At 38.7% G+C, this 21,470-nt stretch overlaps 1 protein-coding gene across 1 annotated transcript in view; it reads left to right on the top strand.

Moving 5' to 3' along the window:
* Positions 1-21,470, top strand: part of COL3A1 (collagen type III alpha 1 chain) — a 102,062-nt gene that overhangs the window by 67,748 nt on the left and 12,844 nt on the right. Inside the window, exons 27-41 of the mRNA XM_085648824.1 lie at positions 3,243-3,296; positions 3,379-3,432; positions 4,154-4,198; positions 5,018-5,116; positions 5,304-5,411; positions 7,738-7,791; positions 9,692-9,745; positions 9,828-9,881; positions 11,510-11,563; positions 12,694-12,801; positions 12,967-13,020; positions 14,738-14,791; positions 18,728-18,889; positions 19,028-19,135; positions 20,708-20,815. Coding sequence (XP_085504950.1) covers positions 3,243-3,296; positions 3,379-3,432; positions 4,154-4,198; positions 5,018-5,116; positions 5,304-5,411; positions 7,738-7,791; positions 9,692-9,745; positions 9,828-9,881; positions 11,510-11,563; positions 12,694-12,801; positions 12,967-13,020; positions 14,738-14,791; positions 18,728-18,889; positions 19,028-19,135; positions 20,708-20,815 — 1,170 coding nt within the window. The remainder of the gene's footprint in view (positions 1-3,242; positions 3,297-3,378; positions 3,433-4,153; positions 4,199-5,017; positions 5,117-5,303; positions 5,412-7,737; positions 7,792-9,691; positions 9,746-9,827; positions 9,882-11,509; positions 11,564-12,693; positions 12,802-12,966; positions 13,021-14,737; positions 14,792-18,727; positions 18,890-19,027; positions 19,136-20,707; positions 20,816-21,470) is intronic.

Genomic DNA, 21,470 nt, shown 5'->3' with positions numbered 1-21,470 from the left:
TTTGTTTTTGACATTTTCAAGGTGGTGCCCTGAAAACGGGCACTGCAATGGTAACGCCAAAGACAGTTCCTGCATGGCATGGACTGAAAAGTCCATGTTGTGCAGGAACTTGTGAGCATGCCCACGGGGGCACATGTTGTGCCTCCCTGTATGCATCAAAATGCAGAGGAGGCACATGGGGCCCTGCAGGACCACCTTTGTTTCCTCTCAGCCATAGTGTTCATGGAGTAAGAGCCTCCACGACACCGCCGGTAAAGAGGGAACTCGTAATATGCTTGGCGGTACCATGGCATATTGCAGCCTGCTGACCACTGCAACACCACCAAGGAATGGCAGTTCCCTGGCAGCTGTGGTGGTCCGCCCACCCAAATCGTAATATGGCGGTCAGGAGACTGCCACCGTCGTGCCCCCACAAGTCTGGCAGTCCGTGAACTGACAGACTCGTAATCAGGCCCTTACCAAGCACCAGTTATATTAGATGTTAAGCTTTTGTCTGCAAGTGGGGAAGCACAATAACCACAAGAAGCATAGGACTAAATAAATAAAAGAGCAGTGGGAAGTTGTGAGGGATGGGCTTAAGTTGTGAGGGCAGCATATATGCTTCCGGCCTGACCCTGTTGCAGTATGGCCTTTATCATGAATTAGCACCTGTGGGGTTTGAAGCTGTATCCAAACTTTTGCAAGTTAGTACTTTGTAAATTAGACCCATGATGTTTTAGATGCATGGAAGGATCAGCTAACCCTAATTACATTGCAGTTTCTGTTAACATTACTAGTTTTAATTTTCTACAAAAGCTATATATTTAGGTTATGATGCAGTCACTTTCATTTAGTTGTATATCTACCTGTCAAAGGCATGAAATACGTTTCTTATCGAGGCATGTGGCAAGAGTTTTTATGAAAAAGCTAACTCGCTCTGGTACAAATTCTTGCATTAAACTTGTTTGTCATTTTCAATACCATGGGTTTAAAAATCATAGACCTAATGTTCCCATTAGAGAAATAATTCCACTGAGAACTGAGGGAGTTAAAACCTACTCATTCACTTTGAGATTAGTAACTTTAGGGGCCCTTTATACATTGGCTGTCAGTCAGCCAGTTTGCTAGGTCAAACAAGGGTCTGTCCTCCACTGTCCTGGTAGAGGACCATTCCCACCATAATTACAAGGCTAGCTGGTGAGGATCTGTATACCTCCAGTTCATCTAGCCGATGCCCTAAAGTCCCAGATGAATTTTGAGAGCGAGCTATACTAGTTTCACCCATTAGGCATCTTTTTGTTTTTATTTTACTGAAAAAAAAACGAAATTGATTGCTTATTTCAGCAAAACAAAATAACAATGGCCCTGACACACAAAGGGTTTAATCAATGCATATCAGGTGCATTGTTTGTTTTCTCTGATAGGATCTGGCAGTCCTGTGAAGGGATATCCATAGATGGTGGCAGATCTTAAAGAGGGCAGAGGAAGCGCCACTGTGGCATGGTGGCCCAGTGGCACATGGGTTGTCATTTCAAGGGATTTCAAGGGTTTCCATTCAGGAACCATGGGACACTGAAGTCTGAAACTTTATTGTTACCCAACTGTGAATGGGGTGGGGCACCATAAGATTGGCATACAGTGCAGCCACCATATTTTTGGTAGCTACACCACATCTCCAACCTCTAAAGGTGGCCCTTTGTTCACCTAAGTAAGATGGTAAGATGCACCACCCATACTACAGCAAATGCCTCATCCCAAAAGTGAATATTTGATGACTTACATTAGTAGCTCTAGATTCCAAACAGTATTTGCTGACTGATGGAGACCTGTTGTTTCCAATGCATTTCATAAACTTGCAGTGTGCATTGGGCCGCTGCTCATGATTGGTTGTCTTAATGGAATATCTCCCTTCCATTCTCCAAATTCTGTGTTTTTTCTCCCGATTCTTCTGCTTGTGCCACCAAGGAATATTTCTGTCACACAGTGTCTTCATTAGATGATATGTTCTTCCACTGCTGATGTTTGAGCTTGCATTATGGTGCAAATGAGGGAGTATTTTCTCTTCCTCGCTCTCAGCTATCCATTCTCCCTCGCATCCTGCTCTTTAAACCCTACTTCTGTCATCCCAACCTAGAGGCTGCTTACCTCATGCCCTATTTCATTTTTAACCATTTCCATTTTAAGTTGACTGCCCACATGGACACATGCAAAAATCGCATCTTCTAATGACATTTTAACAAATCACTTTCAAAGATGGCCATTATGAATGCACACACATGCATAAGGGTCTTTTTCAAATGTGATTTAATAGAATATAACAAATGCAATCGAAGATGCCCACTTTTCATGTAAGAGACCTATTTATTTGCCAATTTAACATAGGTTAACAGCTAAACCTACACATTCCTATTTCAATTCACCAGCTAAACGTAACCATTCCTTTTTTTAATTCAACATTTAGAAGTCTGCAGTTCAACATAGCACCCCAAATTCCCTTTTCTTACTCAAAAGCTAAAGACTTGATGTGAATGCCTTAAATGGCACATATCAGAATATTATGCACAGCTAAATGTAATGACAAAGGTAAAATATTGTATGTAAACCTACAGGTCAGCCCAATTTACAAGGAATGTGGAAGGGTTATTAGAGTGTGACATTTTTGATGCAACTTTAACTATAAAAGCAATTGTTAACTTACAAAAAAGTTTAGTTGAAAGGAAGGTGAGGGTTTGGGTTCATGTCAGACTAAACTCAAGGAAGACACATGTGACCTCATTTAGTGGCCCTGTGGTGGCCTGTTCAGTAGGAGGCATTAGGGTGCCATTGTTATTAATGCCGCGCAGAGGGTATTTGTTAAGAAAAGTGGGATAGGGTGAACCAATTTACTTTTAAAAGGTAATGAAAATTATCCCTCTCGCGGAAGAAGTTAGAGACATACGTTTTTATGTCATCCATCCAGACACATGCTTAACATTTACTCGACTGCAGTTTACATTTAAGATTTTTTAATTTCTGGTGATATACACATTTTTGAATTAAAAATATCACATTAGGACTCGCAATATGAGCCATCTCTGAATTAAATAGCACATACTTTTAGTATATTATTACATATTTTGCTAAGTTTGTGTTCTTGACAATGCATAATTGTATTTAGGATACAGGTAACATCACAGGTTGACAAAATGTATTGTATTATTTACATTTCTATTAAATAAAAGAAATGCTGTATTTAACTATGTCCTGGCTGCCCTTTCCTTTAGGGTCCTGCTGGCGAGAGAGGTGAGCCTGGAGCTACTGGTCCCCCTGGCTTTCAGGTAATAGACACATTTTGTAATCGCTATCTTTTTGCTGTGCAATATAGAAGTATAGGTATATAATTGTACATTATACTTGCAGGGCTTACCAGGATCCCCTGGAGCAGCAGGAGAAAATGGCAAACCTGGTGAAGCGGTACGTTTTAGAACAGACACACTTTAACAATATGTAAAATGGTAATAACCTCTGTCTCACTGACTCCTCATTTCACCTGCTGCATATTTAAGAAATACGGTTGAAGGGTCCAAGGAAACAACTGAGATCTTTCACGTCAGGAGTCCTGGGACCCTTATGGTGACCCCCCCAAAGTGGGAAGCAACCAAGTACCCATTTCAGAACTGAGCTGTCAGGGTACAAAGGCAGAGCAATTTAAGTCGTCATATTACATTAGAACCTCAATAGTTCACCCCTGTGCACACGGGCAAGAGGGGGCTTGTATGCCCCCATTTCTTTACTCACTGCCAGCAGTTACATGAAGGAAGAACGTCCATGACACCGGTGGCAGTGAGGAAAGTTGTATTATGCTTGGTGGTGCCTTAGGGTACCACCAAGCATGTTGCAGCCCTCAGACTGCCGTCAGATCTCCAGATGGGAGGTCAGACCACCGGTGCGGCAGTGGCTGGACTGCCATCGCCACCCCACCATGAGTCTGGCAGTCCTTGGAAAGCCAGACTCGTAATTAGGCCCTTGGTTTAAAATGTGTTATGTTCTACTATTGTAATGTAATACTTGCAATTTGATGAGTCTGGGATGATTATTGAAATTGGATGCTCATTGAAATGTTATTGAAACGTTAATGTGATTGAAACTGGCTACATGATTTAACACTGGGCAATGTTTTTCTATTTTACAACAGGGCCCAAGAGGAGAAAATGGTAGTCCTGGTGCCACTGGTAGCAAAGTAAGTGTAATACTTCGAATAATACTCCATTTCCTTTCGCTTTCAAATGCACCATCACTAATAATCATCTTATTTACATAAAGTACATCGTTTTGTGACAATCAAATCAAGTATCACTTTAGTTATAAGCAGCACTTGAATATTAAGCATTACATTTGTGGTAACAGTATACTCAGACAAGGCCCTGTTTACAAGCTGTGGGTTGAATTTCTATCCCTGTACAAACAGATGAGAGATGCGGAGTACAAATGAGACCCTTCATCTATTACATGACCAATGAGTCCCTCTTTTCAACACCTGCATTTTAGATATTAATGGGCATATTTACTAAGGCTTTCCATCAATGCAAACTCTCTCAAAATGTTGTGAGGCGGATCTAAGTCTTTGAAGGGTATTTACTTTCCAGTATTAAAGACATTTTGTGCTGGAAAGATACCCTTTTCTTACCCCAAATAGAGCTCTGAGCACTTTGCGTCACAGTGGCATTACATAAGTTCATACGTCACCCCATGCTTCAAACTAATAGTCACTGGAGATACAGCCAACATTCTCATTTAAAAAAAATAACCAGTTCAATATTCACCTGGTATACCCTCAGCATACATTTCCAAAGCAAGGTTTTAATGAATTCTTAAGGATTGAAGACATGCATTCACCAGTAATTGTCCAAGCGGTAGACATTTCTCACGAAGGATGATAGTATTATCAAGCTTCGATACAAATACATAATTTAACAATCCTTGATAAAACGAAGACAAAACAGATACAATATATAGAGTATACACACAATTTGCCTAAGTGGTGTCATTGCCATTTTAGGGTGAAAATGGAATCCCAGGTGAACGTGGAGGACAAGGTCCCTCTGGCAATCCAGGACCAAGAGGCGCTTCTGGTCCCCCGGGTCCAGAAGGAGGAAAGGTAAATATAGATCTGTTTTTGGTGTTTTTTCTTATTATTTATTATGAACACCAGGTAATATTTAAAACAACAATGCTTGCACGTAGTAAAACAACAGCAAAATACTTATGTTTATAAACCATGAGCTTTATCTCATGAAATGCCAGGAATTTATTTTTGTACATGTTTTTTTCGATATTGCTTTTAGGGTCCTGCAGGTCCTCCCGGTCCTGGGGGATCAATGGGTCCACCTGGTCTACAAGGAATGCCAGGTGAACGAGGAGGCTTTGGAAATCCTGGTCCCAAAGGTGAAAAGGTAACCATTCTTTTTTTGTAAGATATATTGGTATACTCCTTTCAATGCTACATGGTGGACATGGGCTACTGGGTCACAACTGTGATGGTTGAGGTAATTTGCCTCTGATGTCCTGGGGTTCTTTCTATTATGATACTGCAAAGTCGGTCGAGTACAACATTTCTGCACTTGACTCTCAAAGTGGCAAATGATGAGCAGTGAAAGGATTCTCAGGGAGGTAGCGTGGAGGCAAGATCTCAGAAATCAATGGTCAGGCAATGGACAGAATAGTATATTGTCCAGCACAGTGCTTAAAGTTTTGTAAAAAAAAAGTATTATAATTTTACAGAAAAACAAAATACTTCACACTCCAAAGGTGGCGCAGGTAGAGTGTTGCAATCTGTCCATGAGGTTTAGCACAATACTGTTACACTCTAAGGCGCCGGCTTCCCGTTCCATTTCTTTCTCCAGTGAGTTCCCCTAAATCTAGGCAACCCAGGGAAAGATGTAGGTATTTTGTGAACTACACACTGATGCAGATAACTATTAATACCCTAAAATGTTAACTAGGCATTAGCCCCAAAAAGTTCATATCAACAAAGAATAACGTTCTGGCAGCAAACTTCCTCTTTGCTCATATTAGGCTCAGTTTCTTAGTCTGTTTTAACGTTTTCCTGTATTATCTACTCAAACTGCATAATGATTCAAAGGGGCAGGTCACTTCTAGTGCAGCCAGTGACTTCGCACTCCTGGGCTTTAGCCTCAGTAGCAAAGGATCCTGATGGATGTCTTGTGCATCCCTTGATGACTGAGGTTGAAAGCATGCTTGACTGGCTTGTCAGCAGTTCTGATCTCTGGGCTGACACAGGTTAGTTTTTGTCTTCAGCAAATGCAGCCTCAGAGGACCAATGTAGGCAGATAATCAACAAGGGTAGTTGCAGCTCCCAGGGCCAATGCAATCGGCTTGTCAACTTTTGAAATTTCGGCATCCAAATTGATATAGTGGCTCATGTGGTGGCAGTATCAGGACTTTAGGGTAATTGGCACAATTGCTATCAGCATGCTGACAAGTTCATGCACAACATCTCATGCAGTTCACAGCACACCCTGCAATAGGAGAATGGGGACCCCTCACCGTTCTGGCCAGGACTGTCTTTGCTCCATGCCAATAGTTCGTTGTAGGGGGCCACGGGGCCACTGCCTGCTCCTAAAATTATGTTTGTGAAATGATTCACTTTCTTTTTTAAATGCACCCCATTTTCCTTTTAGGAAAATGGACTCCATTAAAAAAAAAAATCAGAAATATGGTGGTCTACTTACTCCAAAAGGCCACCATGCCTGTGACTCTAATTAATCGGTGTGGGTCTCAATTTGTGACCGACCTCATGCATATTATATGTATCTGTATTTTGTGAACCATCCTACTAATACATAGGTTGGTTTACAAAATACCAATTCTTTCAGTAGAAGGTGGTGTGCAAACTCAGTCTGATCTAGTTGTGATGTCTTGAACAAATAATAGACTTTTTGATAAAATAGCCACTTAGAAAATCAACCTGTTCTAGAACACTTCAATAAGATCACTCCATCATTCTGTAGGAACTTCTCACCAATGTGCAATTATTCCCACTGCTACAGGGCATAAGCTAGCATTCAACTAAACCATATCCAGTTCAGGATAATATAAATACACGCTGAAATGGTTGTAAGTTCACATTTGCATTGGGGTACTAAATTTCTTAATAAATAGAGTAACTGCATTTTAAAAGCTAATAGTGGCATGTCAATGTATTAAGAGTGGCTTTCAGGAACGTGTACATTAAAAATCTGATATAATAGATACATTAATGAAAACTGTGACTAGTCAGTCCCAGAAGAAGTATTGTAAGTTTTTTTGTAATTATTGTAAGGTATGCACATGGAACACCAGTGATTTTAATGAGAGAATCGACATTCAAGCCTCTGTTTGTTACCCAAAGGTGACTGTGGAGAGGGTGTTGTCTGAAGGGGTTCCATGGAGGCTATAGACCAAAGATACATTTTTGTGGTTGGTCTTTGCTTCTCCCTGTTTTTGAATTTCGTGTAGTAAAGGAACATCAGATCTGCCTGCAAAAGTACAAAAGCCATTGGCAAAACCATGTACCAATAAAACAAGTTAGGGTTAGATATTTTCAGCATGAGTCAAATAAGAAAAATCACTAAAACTAACTACAAATTGTTTATGTTTTAATCCAACATGTTGAATTTACTTGAGTGGCCATTTTCAGCACGTTCATTACATGGAATAAATACCATGCTGCACTTCCTCATATTTATTCCATAACATTGTTTAATTTCTTTCTTGCAGGGTGAAGTTGGATCCAGAGGTGGTGATGGGATTCCTGGTAAAGACGGTGGGAGAGTAAGTGTTTATTTTACCAAAAGGTTCTTTAATTTATTGTTAAAATTTCAAAACTTCCACAAATTGATTGGTATGACCCAAAACATATACTATGTGTCTACAGTTTGGCTGCAGTTGAAGCAATTATCAATGCAAGTTATGAGCCCTTTGCACAAGCAGGGTATTTAACTTACAACAAAATAAAAGAATCGCCATGATTGGATTGCAAAATAAACAAAAAGGTTTTGACAAGTAACTAATTAAGTAATTTCACTTCTCACAATGTCATGTGAATATTGAACATAATCGTATACCTAGAAGTCTCATGAAGCTAAACAGAAAAGCATGGGTAGACAGTTACACCTTTGCCACAACATACGTTTACACATATTCTCTATTCACTACCATTTCTGGTAGAAAGTAGCACTGGGTGCAAGATTCCAGTCATACTAGTGGGAAACGTAGGTGTCTTTTTCTGTGGGATCCTTTTCCGATGTGCAGTGTTTTCTATAGGTCAACGAGGAGTTTAGGAATGCCCACAAACATACATCTTTGTGGGTGTTCCCAAACTTACAAGGAAAACCACAAATTGGAGTGATCTCTTCCTGCCCATTGAGTAAGATTTATTAGTAAGAACATCAACGACTCTCCACTATCATAAAACCAATTATGTCTTTCACGAATATCTCTGCGAATTCCTGGTGGAATGAAAATGAAAATCTGGTCATAAACGTATATTTATGACAGAATATGCCATTGTGAATAAGCGCACTAGAGTTCAAAAGTTGAACAAGAACCGAGGCTGGTTAGAGGAGAAAATGTCCAGACATTTCTGGTCGAAAACAGACTACAGGGCAAAAAGTCTGTGATATTTTTCACCTGCAAAATCGCAAACAGAATTGGGTGTATTTTGCTGGCTTAAAACATTTTATGCAGGCCTCCAAGTTATGAATTGAGAAAAGTGAAGTCTATATGCCTAAATGTATGCATACAGATTTCACCGAAGGTATAATATTCGCCATCACCAGAACTATTTCCACTTAGTAGTTTTTGCAGGTAGGTGAGAAAGCGAATACGTAAATAGTTAGATACAAAATGGATAACTGTGGATATGAAATACGCATTGTATAAATCTTTACTACCTCTAAGAAAATAGTAAATTAAACCCCTAAACACAAAACACTGTCATGAATTAAACTTGTTGTTTCAAGTTGTTTTGTTACTGAAGTGGGTAATTTCGTAATTTAAATCTATCTATCTATCTATCTATCTATCTATCTATCTATCTATCTATCTATCTATCTATCTATCTATCTATCTATCTATCTATCTATCTATCTATCTATCTATCTATCTATCTATCTATCTATCTATCTATCTATCTATCTATCTATCTATCTACGTCACTGTCAATCCACCTATCATGCAAATACGTTGTGGTCTTCAGCATGTATGTTTTTGCCATTTCTTTTTTCTTGTGCAGTGTCTACAAAACTGATGTTACCAGAACCAGGGAATGAAGAGTTAAATCCGTATAGTTAGATAAAATCACATGGTGCAGTTGCTATAAAAGTGTATGTTACCATAACCCGAGAACACAGGTTTAAATCTGTGCAGTTACATACAATCACATGCTTAACTCCTTAGAAGTATGCGAAGTGTTGTTTTCTCGTTTAGTGTTTCTGAAATGCAATTTGTAAATCATAGGCAAAAAAAATTCACGAAAGGTAAGCTGTATTGTGGTGCAAAAATAATATTTGACCTTTGCCTTGCAGTGAAAAATGTGTGAGTGGGAACCTGTGTTTTTTACAAAAGTTATTGCAGATAACACATTATTGACCCGCATTTGTTTACATTGGTGTGGCATAAATATATTGGAAGCAGTGATGTATTCATAACTTGTTTTTTTAATTTCTCTCAGGGTCCAGCAGGTGCTATTGGGCCACCAGGTCCAGGTGGTCCATCCGGAGATAAGGTATGCATCTTTTGATATTTTAAAAGACTTTTAATTATATTTTGTAGACACAAAATAATACAAAATATGATTTGTTTTTCAGGGTGATGCTGGTCCCGCTGGCCCTCCTGGGCCTGTTGGCGCACGTGGTGGTCCTGTAAGTACTTCTTACATGTCATAATAGCAGTGAGTGACAAGGTTGTGGAAATATAAGCAATTGTCAATGTTACCAAAGTGAATAGAATGTCAGTCAACACTTTGAGTATTTTAATCATGTATAGTAGCAAAACATAACTTTTGAATTATAATTGGATTATAATTTATACAAACACAACATTTATAACCATAATACAGCATCGTAGACCGTGGGCATGTTACTTCAAACCGATTCCCAATCACTTTAGCATGAACATCGAAATGTTCATAGGCAGATTATTTGTACCATACAGAATGTATCCCTTCCAAGTAAATTCTCAGTCATAGAACACAGGTAATCTGTGTCTAAAGGGTGAAATATAAAACAATAAAAGTAAAAATAGTGCATATAGATATGTAAGGTACATTTGAAATTGCATACCCAGATAGTATAATCTGCCTGCAATACCCCTCAGCCATTTTTACGGGGATCCTGCTCACAGATGGAATTGGTTTACCACCATATTTCCAAGGTATTCCTTGGAATAGTTAAATCCTAACTCACCATGAAAGTCTTGGAATATTTCATTCAAATGAATTTTTACTTATTCTGTGAAATTTGACATACGTATTTATACCACATTACTGCTTATCTAAGTGAATCTTGTTTTTTCTAAGAATGATGTCATATGTTGGTGTCACACTTAACTTCATCTGGATGAGAGCTTGACTGACCTGGATCACCAAAAAGTTAAAGAAAACACTAGGTTTTATGCTGGTTGTCTCTAGTTTAACACAGTTGTAAGCTAAAAAAAACATCTTATTTTACATAGGATCTGTTTTGAAGTGGCAAGAGGACAACCACCCACTTCTAGTTTTGTGAGGCATTTAGCAGGAAATTAGCACAGGAGCGTTCTGTAGTATTATTGAAATGTTAGATGCCTGCTGTGCTTCACATAAGTCCAACTAGCCTCAATGATACCATGTCTTCCAACATCAACAAGGAAGTTAACACTGGAATTATTTCCCTACTGACCTCAAAGACATTGTCAATCAGCTCACTGTCTAGAAGATTCTGAAGATGCAACTTTTCCAACTACATCATACTCAATAAAACTCCTTAAACTTGATGCCATTAAGTCCTTCCCCTTGGTCTATGTTCCTTTTTCCTTTGCAGAAATCATGTCCGGTTGTATGTAACACATCAAATGACTAAATCAGAATCAAATAATTCTCTTTTTCTCACACAATACTGACTAGTCTTTCATTAATAATCATATCCTTCCTTTTCCCCCTCGTAAATGATTATATTTTTGACCATATGTAGCAAGCTGTGATGTACTCTCAGCAGCATTGACTTGTATAAGTATCCTCGTGTGTGTCCGGAGACAATAATGAAAGCCGTCAATTTAAAAGGAGTTAATGTAAAATTGTTAAAGAACAATACGCAAAACTATTTTCTATGTGAGAAATTTTATTTGAAACTTTGCAGTGTGATTATTTGGAGTGCAGTATAAATTGTGTTAATCTTATTGTACCCTGTACCAGTATGAATATTAAATAACTATTCAAATATTCAGAAAATTCCTTGTAATACATGCTGTGTACTAAAATCATTTATACTAATGCCTAAACTGTGTCCCTATGCAGGGAGAGCGTGGTGAATCTGGTCCTCCTGGCCCTGCAGGCTTCCCTGGAGCCCCAGTAAGTATAACTTAAATGTATTGGAAGGCATATTAGTTAATAGCAAACTAAATAATTAGTAAACATCTATGACCATATAGCCACAGTAGTAGATTCATGATCTTCAATACGGTTTTCATCACTATTGTTCATCAATTTACCAAAACTGTTCAAGCTAAAAGTAGACATAATGTATATATTTGCAAGAACTATGGAAGCAATAGTAAACTGTGATATCGATGGACTACACTTAGAATAGCATTTGCATACAGGGCTGTAAAGAACAGGACACCGTTCACAATTTCAGGAACCAATAAGCTATTAATAACAATAGGTTTTGTAAATCAAACTGGTGAAGGAAGGCCTGACTCCCCCAGCCAAGTCAGAAGTGACAAAGGGGTGAACATATTAAGTGAATTTGATTAAGATAGTGAGAGTACATAATGTATATGAACATTGTAAGTCACAAAATGAAGCAGAACATTTTAAGATTGTAGTACAACAAGAATTGGAAAAAACAGCAGAAAATAAGGGGGTGCAGAGGTGAATAAGGAATTGACCTTGGCGAAGGGATGCGTTTGGCTAATTACATGAGAAACAATAAGTTCTGTTTAAGGTTTCTAAGAGTAGTACTTGTGCCTACTTATGAGGGTTGCCATAGTTGTAAAAGGTACTGTATCCAAGTTACATGTCTGGGCCACCAACAAGGGAGAGGGCACTTAACTGGTATAGTCTAAGGTGGGAGTGCCATATATTCTTTTAGAAATTCTTCCCACCGAGTGTTCTAAATATTCCAAGGTTCTAATTCTCTACATTGCAGAAAGTGACCAACAAGTTTAAACCTATGCCATTTTCAACATTCTAGCCCTCTTCACTGTACACAAAATCCCCCTCACAAACATATTTTTGGGTATAATCTAAAAAGTGTCTGTTCATTCCAAAAATATTATTTAAAATGACATGAGAAAATCTAAATCACTGTGCTAGATATGGCAACTCTTTTTTCATATGTTTAAAATGCTTAGAAATGTCAAGCAACAATAGCTAAAGTGCATTTTGGATCAGGCCACTACACATTAACAAGACTGCACTTTTGATATGTAATAGTGCCATAACAAGATATAAATTAAAATGTAATTCCTTCAAAATAGGGACAAAATGGCGAATCTGGACCCAAAGGAGAAAAAGGCCCTGGAGGTGAACGTGGTGAGCCTGGTCCCCCAGGATTGGCTGGTCCTCAAGGTGGCCCTGGCGCAACTGTAAGTATCTAATGATCACATTTTCCAACATTACTTGTAGTGAGTATTGCACTACAAAAACCAAGTCTGATTATTGTACATTTAGACAACTTTTCTTATTGCTATTGTTGCCCATGCCAGAGAACATGTGCTGATAAAAACATAATGTCATTATTCACAAAATAGGGACCACCAGGCTCTGCGGGATCAAAGGGAGATCGTGGTTCCCCTGGTTCACCTGTGAGTATTAATATATTTTAGTATAAATGTTGATTAAGTATGTTACATGTGTCAGCTTACTCCCCGACAGTTGAATTTTTGGATATAGAAGATCTTAATTGAAATGACTGCAAACCATGGTCACTAAACCCATCAATTATTGTTAATTACAGATTCTGACTTGTTATGTAGAATCAAGTGGTACAAGCTCACCTTTTATTTCATTGTGTTTAATGACTCATTTGTTAACTTTGGAGTTCAGTAACTGAAAATTCCGGTAGTTCCGTTCACATCCAATGATAATGTTCCCTTGGCAAAGTTGCAGCTAATAGGTGATCTTAGAATAGTGGAGAAGTTAGTGGTAAAACAGCTGTGTGTGGTTTTGGATTGAAAGGAAACCCTGGATATTTTTCCAGCTGAGTACATGACAGGGATTGATTTTTCAGTTGAGTGTGAATCATATGAATTTATTGATACAGATTGAATCTGTTGAGGAGTCTAACGTTCCCTTTAGACATCTCAGTGACCAGTGATAAAATATAGAGTTCATTAAAATGTGACTGATTTAATGACAGCATTTGCAATTTGCTATCCATCGCAAAATTCAAACTAGGAATCCCTTCATGAATGATTGAATACACTTATATTGCATGCCTCTAATCACAATTGTGCAGTGAGGGAATTTTTCTTTGTACTTTATGATTTGCAATCTAGGTTCTCTAGATTGATACATTATATGTTCTAGTTGTTCGAGTTTAAAACCTCTATGCATTTTTCAACAACTAAATGTCTGTGCGTGTTTAGGGTGTCTTCAACATATTATGTTCAAAATATATGTAAAGAGAAATATGGTAAAAAACTCAATGATACTTTAGACCACTTAAATAAATAGAAACCATACATATCTGCAGGAGTTAACCTAAGAAAAATACAAGAACTTTAATACAGTTGTCCTGGCTATTTACTGTTGCTAGAAAATATTAGCAAAGGAAAAGATGAAGGTTAAGAGTGCCATTTCACAATACCTAAATTAGCGGTTTCAAGTGATATTGAATTTTCATTGACTTGCCTTAAGTGTAAAGATTTACAACCCCATGCCAAAGCAGCAATATAGTGCCTTTTTGAGGTTCAGGTAGTACACAGCAAGGTTCTGACTGTTCTGCAATGGGTTATCTTTGGGAATAGAATTACATTAGAAAGCAATTTGGAGAAAGGTGGTATATGGACAATAGCAAACCATCTCAACCTTGCAAGAGTTCTGAAATGCTTTTTATCCAAGGATAATCAGATCTTCAGCAGAATTTAGCGTGGGCCTGATTCCCCATATTTTGAAATGTATTTCCCTGATTCAATACTTTGTGTGCACTACTGAAGAGAGTCACTACAATTGAAAGAAAAGATGCTTAATAATATCAAATAATTGAATGCCAGGTGATATACATATGTCTTTAATCTGGTTGGTTAATACTCTACACAATATGGCTGATTTGCCAATTCACCGTAATAGTGTTCACATATTTAGAGTTGATATTAGTTTGCTTGTTTTAACTTAGCCTACTTATATTTGCCCTGTTGAGGTGGGAACAAGACACGCAATAATGCTAATGGCATTGCAACATGCTTTACAAACGTTAAAAACATAAAATAATAGCTTGAAATATCCAAATCTTCTTTCACAGCATGATGTATTTTTCAGATATTTATTACGCTACTTATAAATGGTTGTTTAATATTTCAGGGTGCAGCTGGTTTCCCTGGTGGTCGTGGTCTACCTGGGCCCCCTGGAAGTAATGTAAGCTTATCTAAAATGTTGCTATTATTCTTTAAAACATGTTTATGTTGGGTAGTTGAAGTGTATATAATTCTGAAAGGGGCTGGCAATTATTTTAAAGATACATAACTCAGATTTTTTGAAATGCAAAACAATATGAAGGCTTTTATTACAGAAAATGAAACACATACCTGGTTGGTCAGTGAGCTCAGGCACTATGCGGTTATGTAAGTAAACTCTCTACAACCAGGTGGAGGAGAAGTAGGGCTATGTAAATAATTTTTCTAACTGTCTGCTTATTTTAGATTCAGTTAGATTATTGAACAGCAATGTAACTGTGAGGTGGAGATACACTCTCCATGCCCCTAATGGGTGGTGGGCCTACGTGACCTCTCCTGGCAGGTGAATAGGGTCCTGGAATATCTTAACCCTATGCAAACCCAGCTCACATTCAAACTAGTACTTTTCTGGTCTACATGAGGGAGATATTTGCTTTCAGACCACTGCAATAAAACCACCAAATTGGTGTTCAACATCAGTTTTGTAAGGAGTTGGGCCTTGCAATCGGTATTTGCATTCATTGAACAGCACTAACATTTCCACAAGTCAAGCTCCTCAAAGCCAGCCGTAGTATGTAGCCACACTATCTGTTTGGGCATATATGTTTAGCAATCTGATTAAAAGGTTTGGTGGATGGCGCATGTTAGACCTGGCATCCTTGGCGTGATTTCCCCTCATTTTTTGCCTTCTGCCTTCTGTTTTACTGACTTTGTTTTTGCTGCCTGTAGGACTCTAGGCACTTTACCACTGATGACCAGTACTAAAGTGCATGTGCTCTTTCCCTAAAATATGGTAACATTGGCTTACCCACAACTGGCATATTTAATTTACATGTAATGCCCTTGTAAGGTGCACTATATGTGCACAGGGCCTGAAATGCAACTAGTGGGCCTGCAGCACTGATTGTGCCACCCACTTAAGTAGCCCTGTAAACATGTCTCTGGTCTTCCATTGTAGAGACTGTGTACAGTTTTTAACAGCCTGCAACATTGATTATGCAGCCCACTTAAGTAGCCCTTTAAACCTATCACAGGCCTTTCGTTTCAAAGCCTGTGTGTGCGGTTAAACAGCCATGTTAATCTGGCAAGTTAACCCCTAGCCAGGCTCAACCCTTTTTTAATACATATAAGTCACCTCAAAGGTAGGCCCTGGACATCCCCTAGGACAGGGTGCAGTGTATTCAAAAAGTTGGACATGTTTAAGTTTTACATGTCCATATAGTGAAAAACTTTTAAATCCATTTTTCTCTACTGCAAGGCCTATTTCTCCTATAGTTTATTATTGGGATTGCCTTATTACATTGTATAAGTGTAATTTCCAGTTGGGTAAAGTTAGATATTCTGAGTTTCATGTCTCAGGACTCACAATTTAAAATCACAATTTATGGTGAAGTTGGATTTCACGTTGCAAATCTGAAAATAACACTTTTAGAAAGTTGGCATTTTCTTACTTTAAGCTTTTTATGTCTCTGCCTGTCTTTGAATACAAATCTGGGGTGGGCGACAGCTGGGCTTTATGCATTCGCTCTAGACAACCACACAGAAAGGGAGCGTGGGTGTGCCTGATGGGACATCCACATCCTGATGCGTCATCCTGCACAGGATGGGAGGGAGGAGCTGACACTTGCACCTGAATGGGCTGTGCCGGTTCCCGTACAAAGAGCTGCACAGCCTACTGTAGTGAGTCTGGAACCAAGACAGAAAGGCCAGGGACCTTGTGCACTTCAAAGGCCTCTCTTTGAAGTCTTCCCCTCTTCAAAGGCACAACTGGGTATAAATACTAGACATCTGACACCACCAACTCAGAACACATCCGGAACTGAGGATATTCTGCCAGGAAGAAGGACTGCTATGCTACCAGGACGGACTGCCACTTTGCTGAACTGCCTTGCCGTGTTGGCCTGCCTCCTGCTGCTTTTTACCTGGGAGTGAAAAGGACTGAACTTGCATCTCTACATTCCAGAACCAATGTATCTCCAAGGTCTTGTTGGCTTACCTCCTGTTTCTGAAGTCTCAGGGACATCAAATACTTCACTCTCAACCTGCAACCAGCACCTGGACTCTGCCTGAAGTGAGTCCTGCTCTGTCAAGTGGTGCCAATCCAGTCCTGGGCCCTTATGAGTAAGTTATGTGCTGTGGCCCAGAAAATCCATGCATCAACGATCTTGAACGGATCAGGACCGGCGCTTTTTCTTCAAAATCAATGAATCGCCACCGCTGCCCAAACTGCAGACACTGAATCGCTGACTGCAATGCATTGTTCCCTGTTTCTGATGCATCTCTGACTTTGCGTGACTGGGTGCCAATGCATAGGTTTGTGCTGCATGCATTACCTACAGCCCAGTGGTTCAACGGCAACGCATCACCCCAATGTGTTCATCGCACCTTGACTCTCGGCGCATCTTCGACTTTGCGCAGGTTGGACAGATGCATCGCCCAGATCTGCGAAATCAACAGCAACGCTTTGCTTCCCTTTCTCCACACATCACCCTCAACGTCAACCCATCCAAGGGACTGTTCAGAGGCTCTGCGTGGGTCCTGTATCCAGCCTGCACTCTATCATGGTTGGCCAGAAACTTTAGATTTGCTCTGATCATGAGCGACCAGATAGCCCTGTTTGGCGCTATTTGTGTCTAAGCACTACAAAATAGTTTATTCTTTAAAAATATATATCTCAAGTTCTACTTATTGGATTCTTGTTGTTTTGGTCTTGTTTTAGTCATAAACATATTCTTTATTTTTCTAATGATATCCAGCGGTAGAGTATTTGCTGATTTAAAGCAGTTTGAGTAGGTGACACAGCTGAGTAAGTGATTAAATAGCAATGTCAAGCAGGACATAGCTGATGAAATGAGGGCTAGAGGCTTCAATTTTCATGAAGAGACTGTGCATGATGTCTATGGACTGTTTTCAAGAAATAAGGTTGATTACAGGGGTGTGAAAGAATGAGATGTACCGGGTTGAAATGGAACAGGAAAGCGTAGAGATCTGTACAAGAGGGTGAGTTGGAGGTAATTGGTCTTATAATAACTTTAGTAGTTGCTATACTTTGTAGGAAGGTAGGAATAAAACTCAATGACAAGTATCAGAGAGATTAATAGGTGAGTAGTAAGGGGCAGTAAATATTTAACAGTGCAGGCAAGAATGATGGTGTGTGATTACAGAGAGGACATAACATCTTAGAACCATGGTAATTGTTTAGGTTTTAGAGATTATGTGGGTTCACAGATGGCCCTTTTGTAAGTTTTGTGATTCTATCATTATATTAAGGGAGCAGATGATAGGAGAGACCCATCTTCTTCTGTGAGAGGAAGCTCAGGTAATGGTACAGACATGGTAGTGAGAAATAGAGGTAGATTGCAGTTTCCAAATAGATGAGAAGTAGAGAAGCTCAAGGGTTGTGCGAGGTGATTGTGAATGTGACCAAGAAAAACTGACAGTAAGCTAAATACATTTTTCTGAGTGATGGCAGGGGATTAATTATGCAGATTGGAGGAAGATGTATACCGATGTGTGGTCAGTGATTTGAATTGCATCACTGTGTTAGACATGTGTATCAGATAATAGGGTTTTCAAGTGTTTGTGTGGGGGCAAATTGAATGTTTGTGATAGAGGCCTTATTGCCTAGTGATGCCTACAGCAGAACAAGGCCATGTTCTCTGGAGAGAATGAGGGTGAACTCCGAACTCAGAGAAGACTTCCGCCCATCATCATTGTTACTTGCATAAAAAATCATAATTCCTGCACACCTACCACCACCTAGATACATAATGAAGACTAAAAGTGTTAACCTTTCTGAGACATAGAAAATTATAACAGATACCAAGACTTTTTAAAAAGTAATGAAGGGAATAAACAGTGGTGCTAAAGGCCATTTTGTGTTTGTATTTGTATTTAGGGTAATCAAGGTCCACCTGGTTCTTCTGGAGCTCCAGGCAAGGATGGTCCCCCTGGTCCAGCTGGCAGTACAGGTCCACCAGGCAGTCCAGGTGGCAGTGGTCCAAAGGGTGAACCAGGTCCACATGGCGAAAGAGGAGCTCCAGGTTCAAGAGGAGAATCGGTGAGTAGACAGGAGGCAAACACGTGTTATTTTACTTCACACACTGGCAGATTTATCAGTATTAACAGAACCAAAATAATGGAATGATCAAACTATATGCCACATAGATAAAAAAAAAATCTTTTTTTTTTTTTACAGGGTTCCCCAGGTCCTTCTGGAATTTCAGGCCCAGCGGGTTCACGTGGCATTGTTGGACTTCCAGGTCTTCAAGGCAGGCCAGGTGCTCCTGGCATTCCTGGCCCGAAGGTAAAGTCATAGAAATTCTACACAGAATCACTGACCATTCACAGAATGCAACAGAAACAATAAAATTGTATAGTTAACACAAATTACATGGAGTTGAAATGAGGTGCAAGTGAAAACTTCACAGTGGTTTCAGGCACACAATATGGGTGTACAACTTATGTACAAATGTGTGAAAAATGAAATGAAAGTGACTTTAGCAGTCTCTGAATTAGACTTAGAGTGAGACGATAAAGATTATTACTGATTGTTCACAAAATTCTACAGTGGGAATCTCGCTATTTCCGAAGACTTTATAACTATAACCATGCCTCTATAACTAAAGTAAATTGCGTTGCTACACCCCAGTCCCCTCCAGTTATAAAATATATGTGTTTGATGGTGGGACATTTGTCCTTTTCTAGTTTATCGTTGTGGTAAATGTTTGCGTTTAATGGATACAGGGAATTAATGTTGTGGGTATTAGCAATCACTATGTCAGCCATCCAGTGTCTCTTCATCAACACATAAGAGCTATGGTGATTGAGCAGTAGTCACACAGTATGGACAAATCATGGGGAGTTACCTGCTGAGACTGTCTGCTTTTGATATTCTTTATTTTGACCCCATTTAACAATGTGATCTGCCTTTTCATTTAGAATTCTAAAACACACACATGTAGAACCAGCACAGGGCCAGGGTAAAATGCATTAAAAATAAAATGGGTTTCAGGGTAATATTTTTCTCAAAAAGTGAAGATCCCATTTCCCAACTTCAGGTGTTTGCAAAATACATATATTACTCAATCTACAGTCTCACTTTATAACAAACTTGCCAATAGGTGAAGGGATGGTATTACGCAAAAGTCACACAAACAGCAGCAGTATCACTGTCCTGGTAGAACCTGACTTCCTTAAACAGATCATAGGGATGTTGAGGTGGAATTCATTTGGAGTACCAGAAAACAAATGACAACAGCATGCTGATCAAATATATTTCAGGCGAAAATCAGAATGTGTTACCCTTTGTGTTGGATTGTGTCTCAAACTGCTCCAAGAACCGTGTATCATTATGGCAATGCAAAATGACACCATATAATTGAGGACTACATGCCTAGATGTAGAAAGGTCAAAAATGTCTAATTTATAATTATTGCTGCCTCTATTAGACATCAAATGCTATGTTATTTTTAACTCATGTTCAACGTTAAAATAACTAAGCACTGAAAGAGACAACACTGACTAGCTAAGCCTACTTAAATTTCTGGATTGCATTAGACAAAACACTAGATTAAACAAACAGAAAACTCTTAAAAACAATAATGACAAAAAAGTAGACAAAACAGGATGTTGATTATACAATAATGCATTTAGAAAAACATTTTGAATCCAAATAAATATACATATTTATATATATATAATAAAAAGGATCTTCACAGATTAACATGGCATATACATTCCTAACCCAATCAATAAAATTTTTTTTTTTCAGACGTGCCACTGCTAATTAATTCAGTGTGTAATAGGCATATTACTGCTTGCTTTCCTGACTTTTACATTAATATATCATTGTATTGAGCCTGTTTTCTGTTTGTAGGGTGAAGATGGTAAAGCGGGCACCAATGGCTCCCCTGGCGATCGTGGAAATCCAGGATCACAAGGACCTGCTGGTATAAATGGTGTCCCAGGAGAACCTGGAAGAGATGTAAGTGATTGTTTCACATATAATCTTTATTCTATATATTTATTTAATCTTTTGAATTCAATCAGGATTGCTTCAAATGGATTTTCAATCTGTGTGCATTCTTCTTCAGTGTTCAAGTGAAGATATACTTAGTTTCACAAATGTTACTTTACATTTTACAGCATTTTTGTTGATTGTTTTTCTTCACTTTATAAATTCTTCATTTTAAATAGAAAACTTATTCTTTAAACAGTAAATGGGGGGTCTGTTAAAAAGTACAGTACAAGTTATTGAGGTAACATATTCGCTTACATTTTAATTTTAATATGCCTAATTTTAGTAAGCTTTTGCCTATTATCATAACAATAGAGATTTGGTGCCTAAACACTAAAGCTGTTAGGTTTCTCTAGTGTCCTTATTTGAGATTCTCCACCAATTTGAAGTTCATCTCTTACAAACTGTGTCAATGCACATTATCAGTAATTAATTTGGTATACTTATACTGAATTATTACTCTATTTCTACACGTCCAAATTGTGTTAAATTCTTGTTTTATTATATGCCAGATCATGGTTGTTTAAGGGTTTCATTAAATGAGTTAAATATGTCCAGTGCCCTATAACTTTATACTCAATGCAGAAATACTTCCAAAGTGAACCAGGTATAATGCCAAGCT

This window comes from Triturus cristatus, chromosome 3_2 (assembly GCF_964204655.1).
Source record: "Triturus cristatus chromosome 3_2, aTriCri1.1, whole genome shotgun sequence".
NCBI classification, from domain to species: Eukaryota; Metazoa; Chordata; class Amphibia; order Caudata; family Salamandridae; genus Triturus; species Triturus cristatus.
The sequence above is the reverse complement of the archived record's forward strand: the minus strand, read 5'-3'. Positions and strand labels throughout refer to the sequence as shown.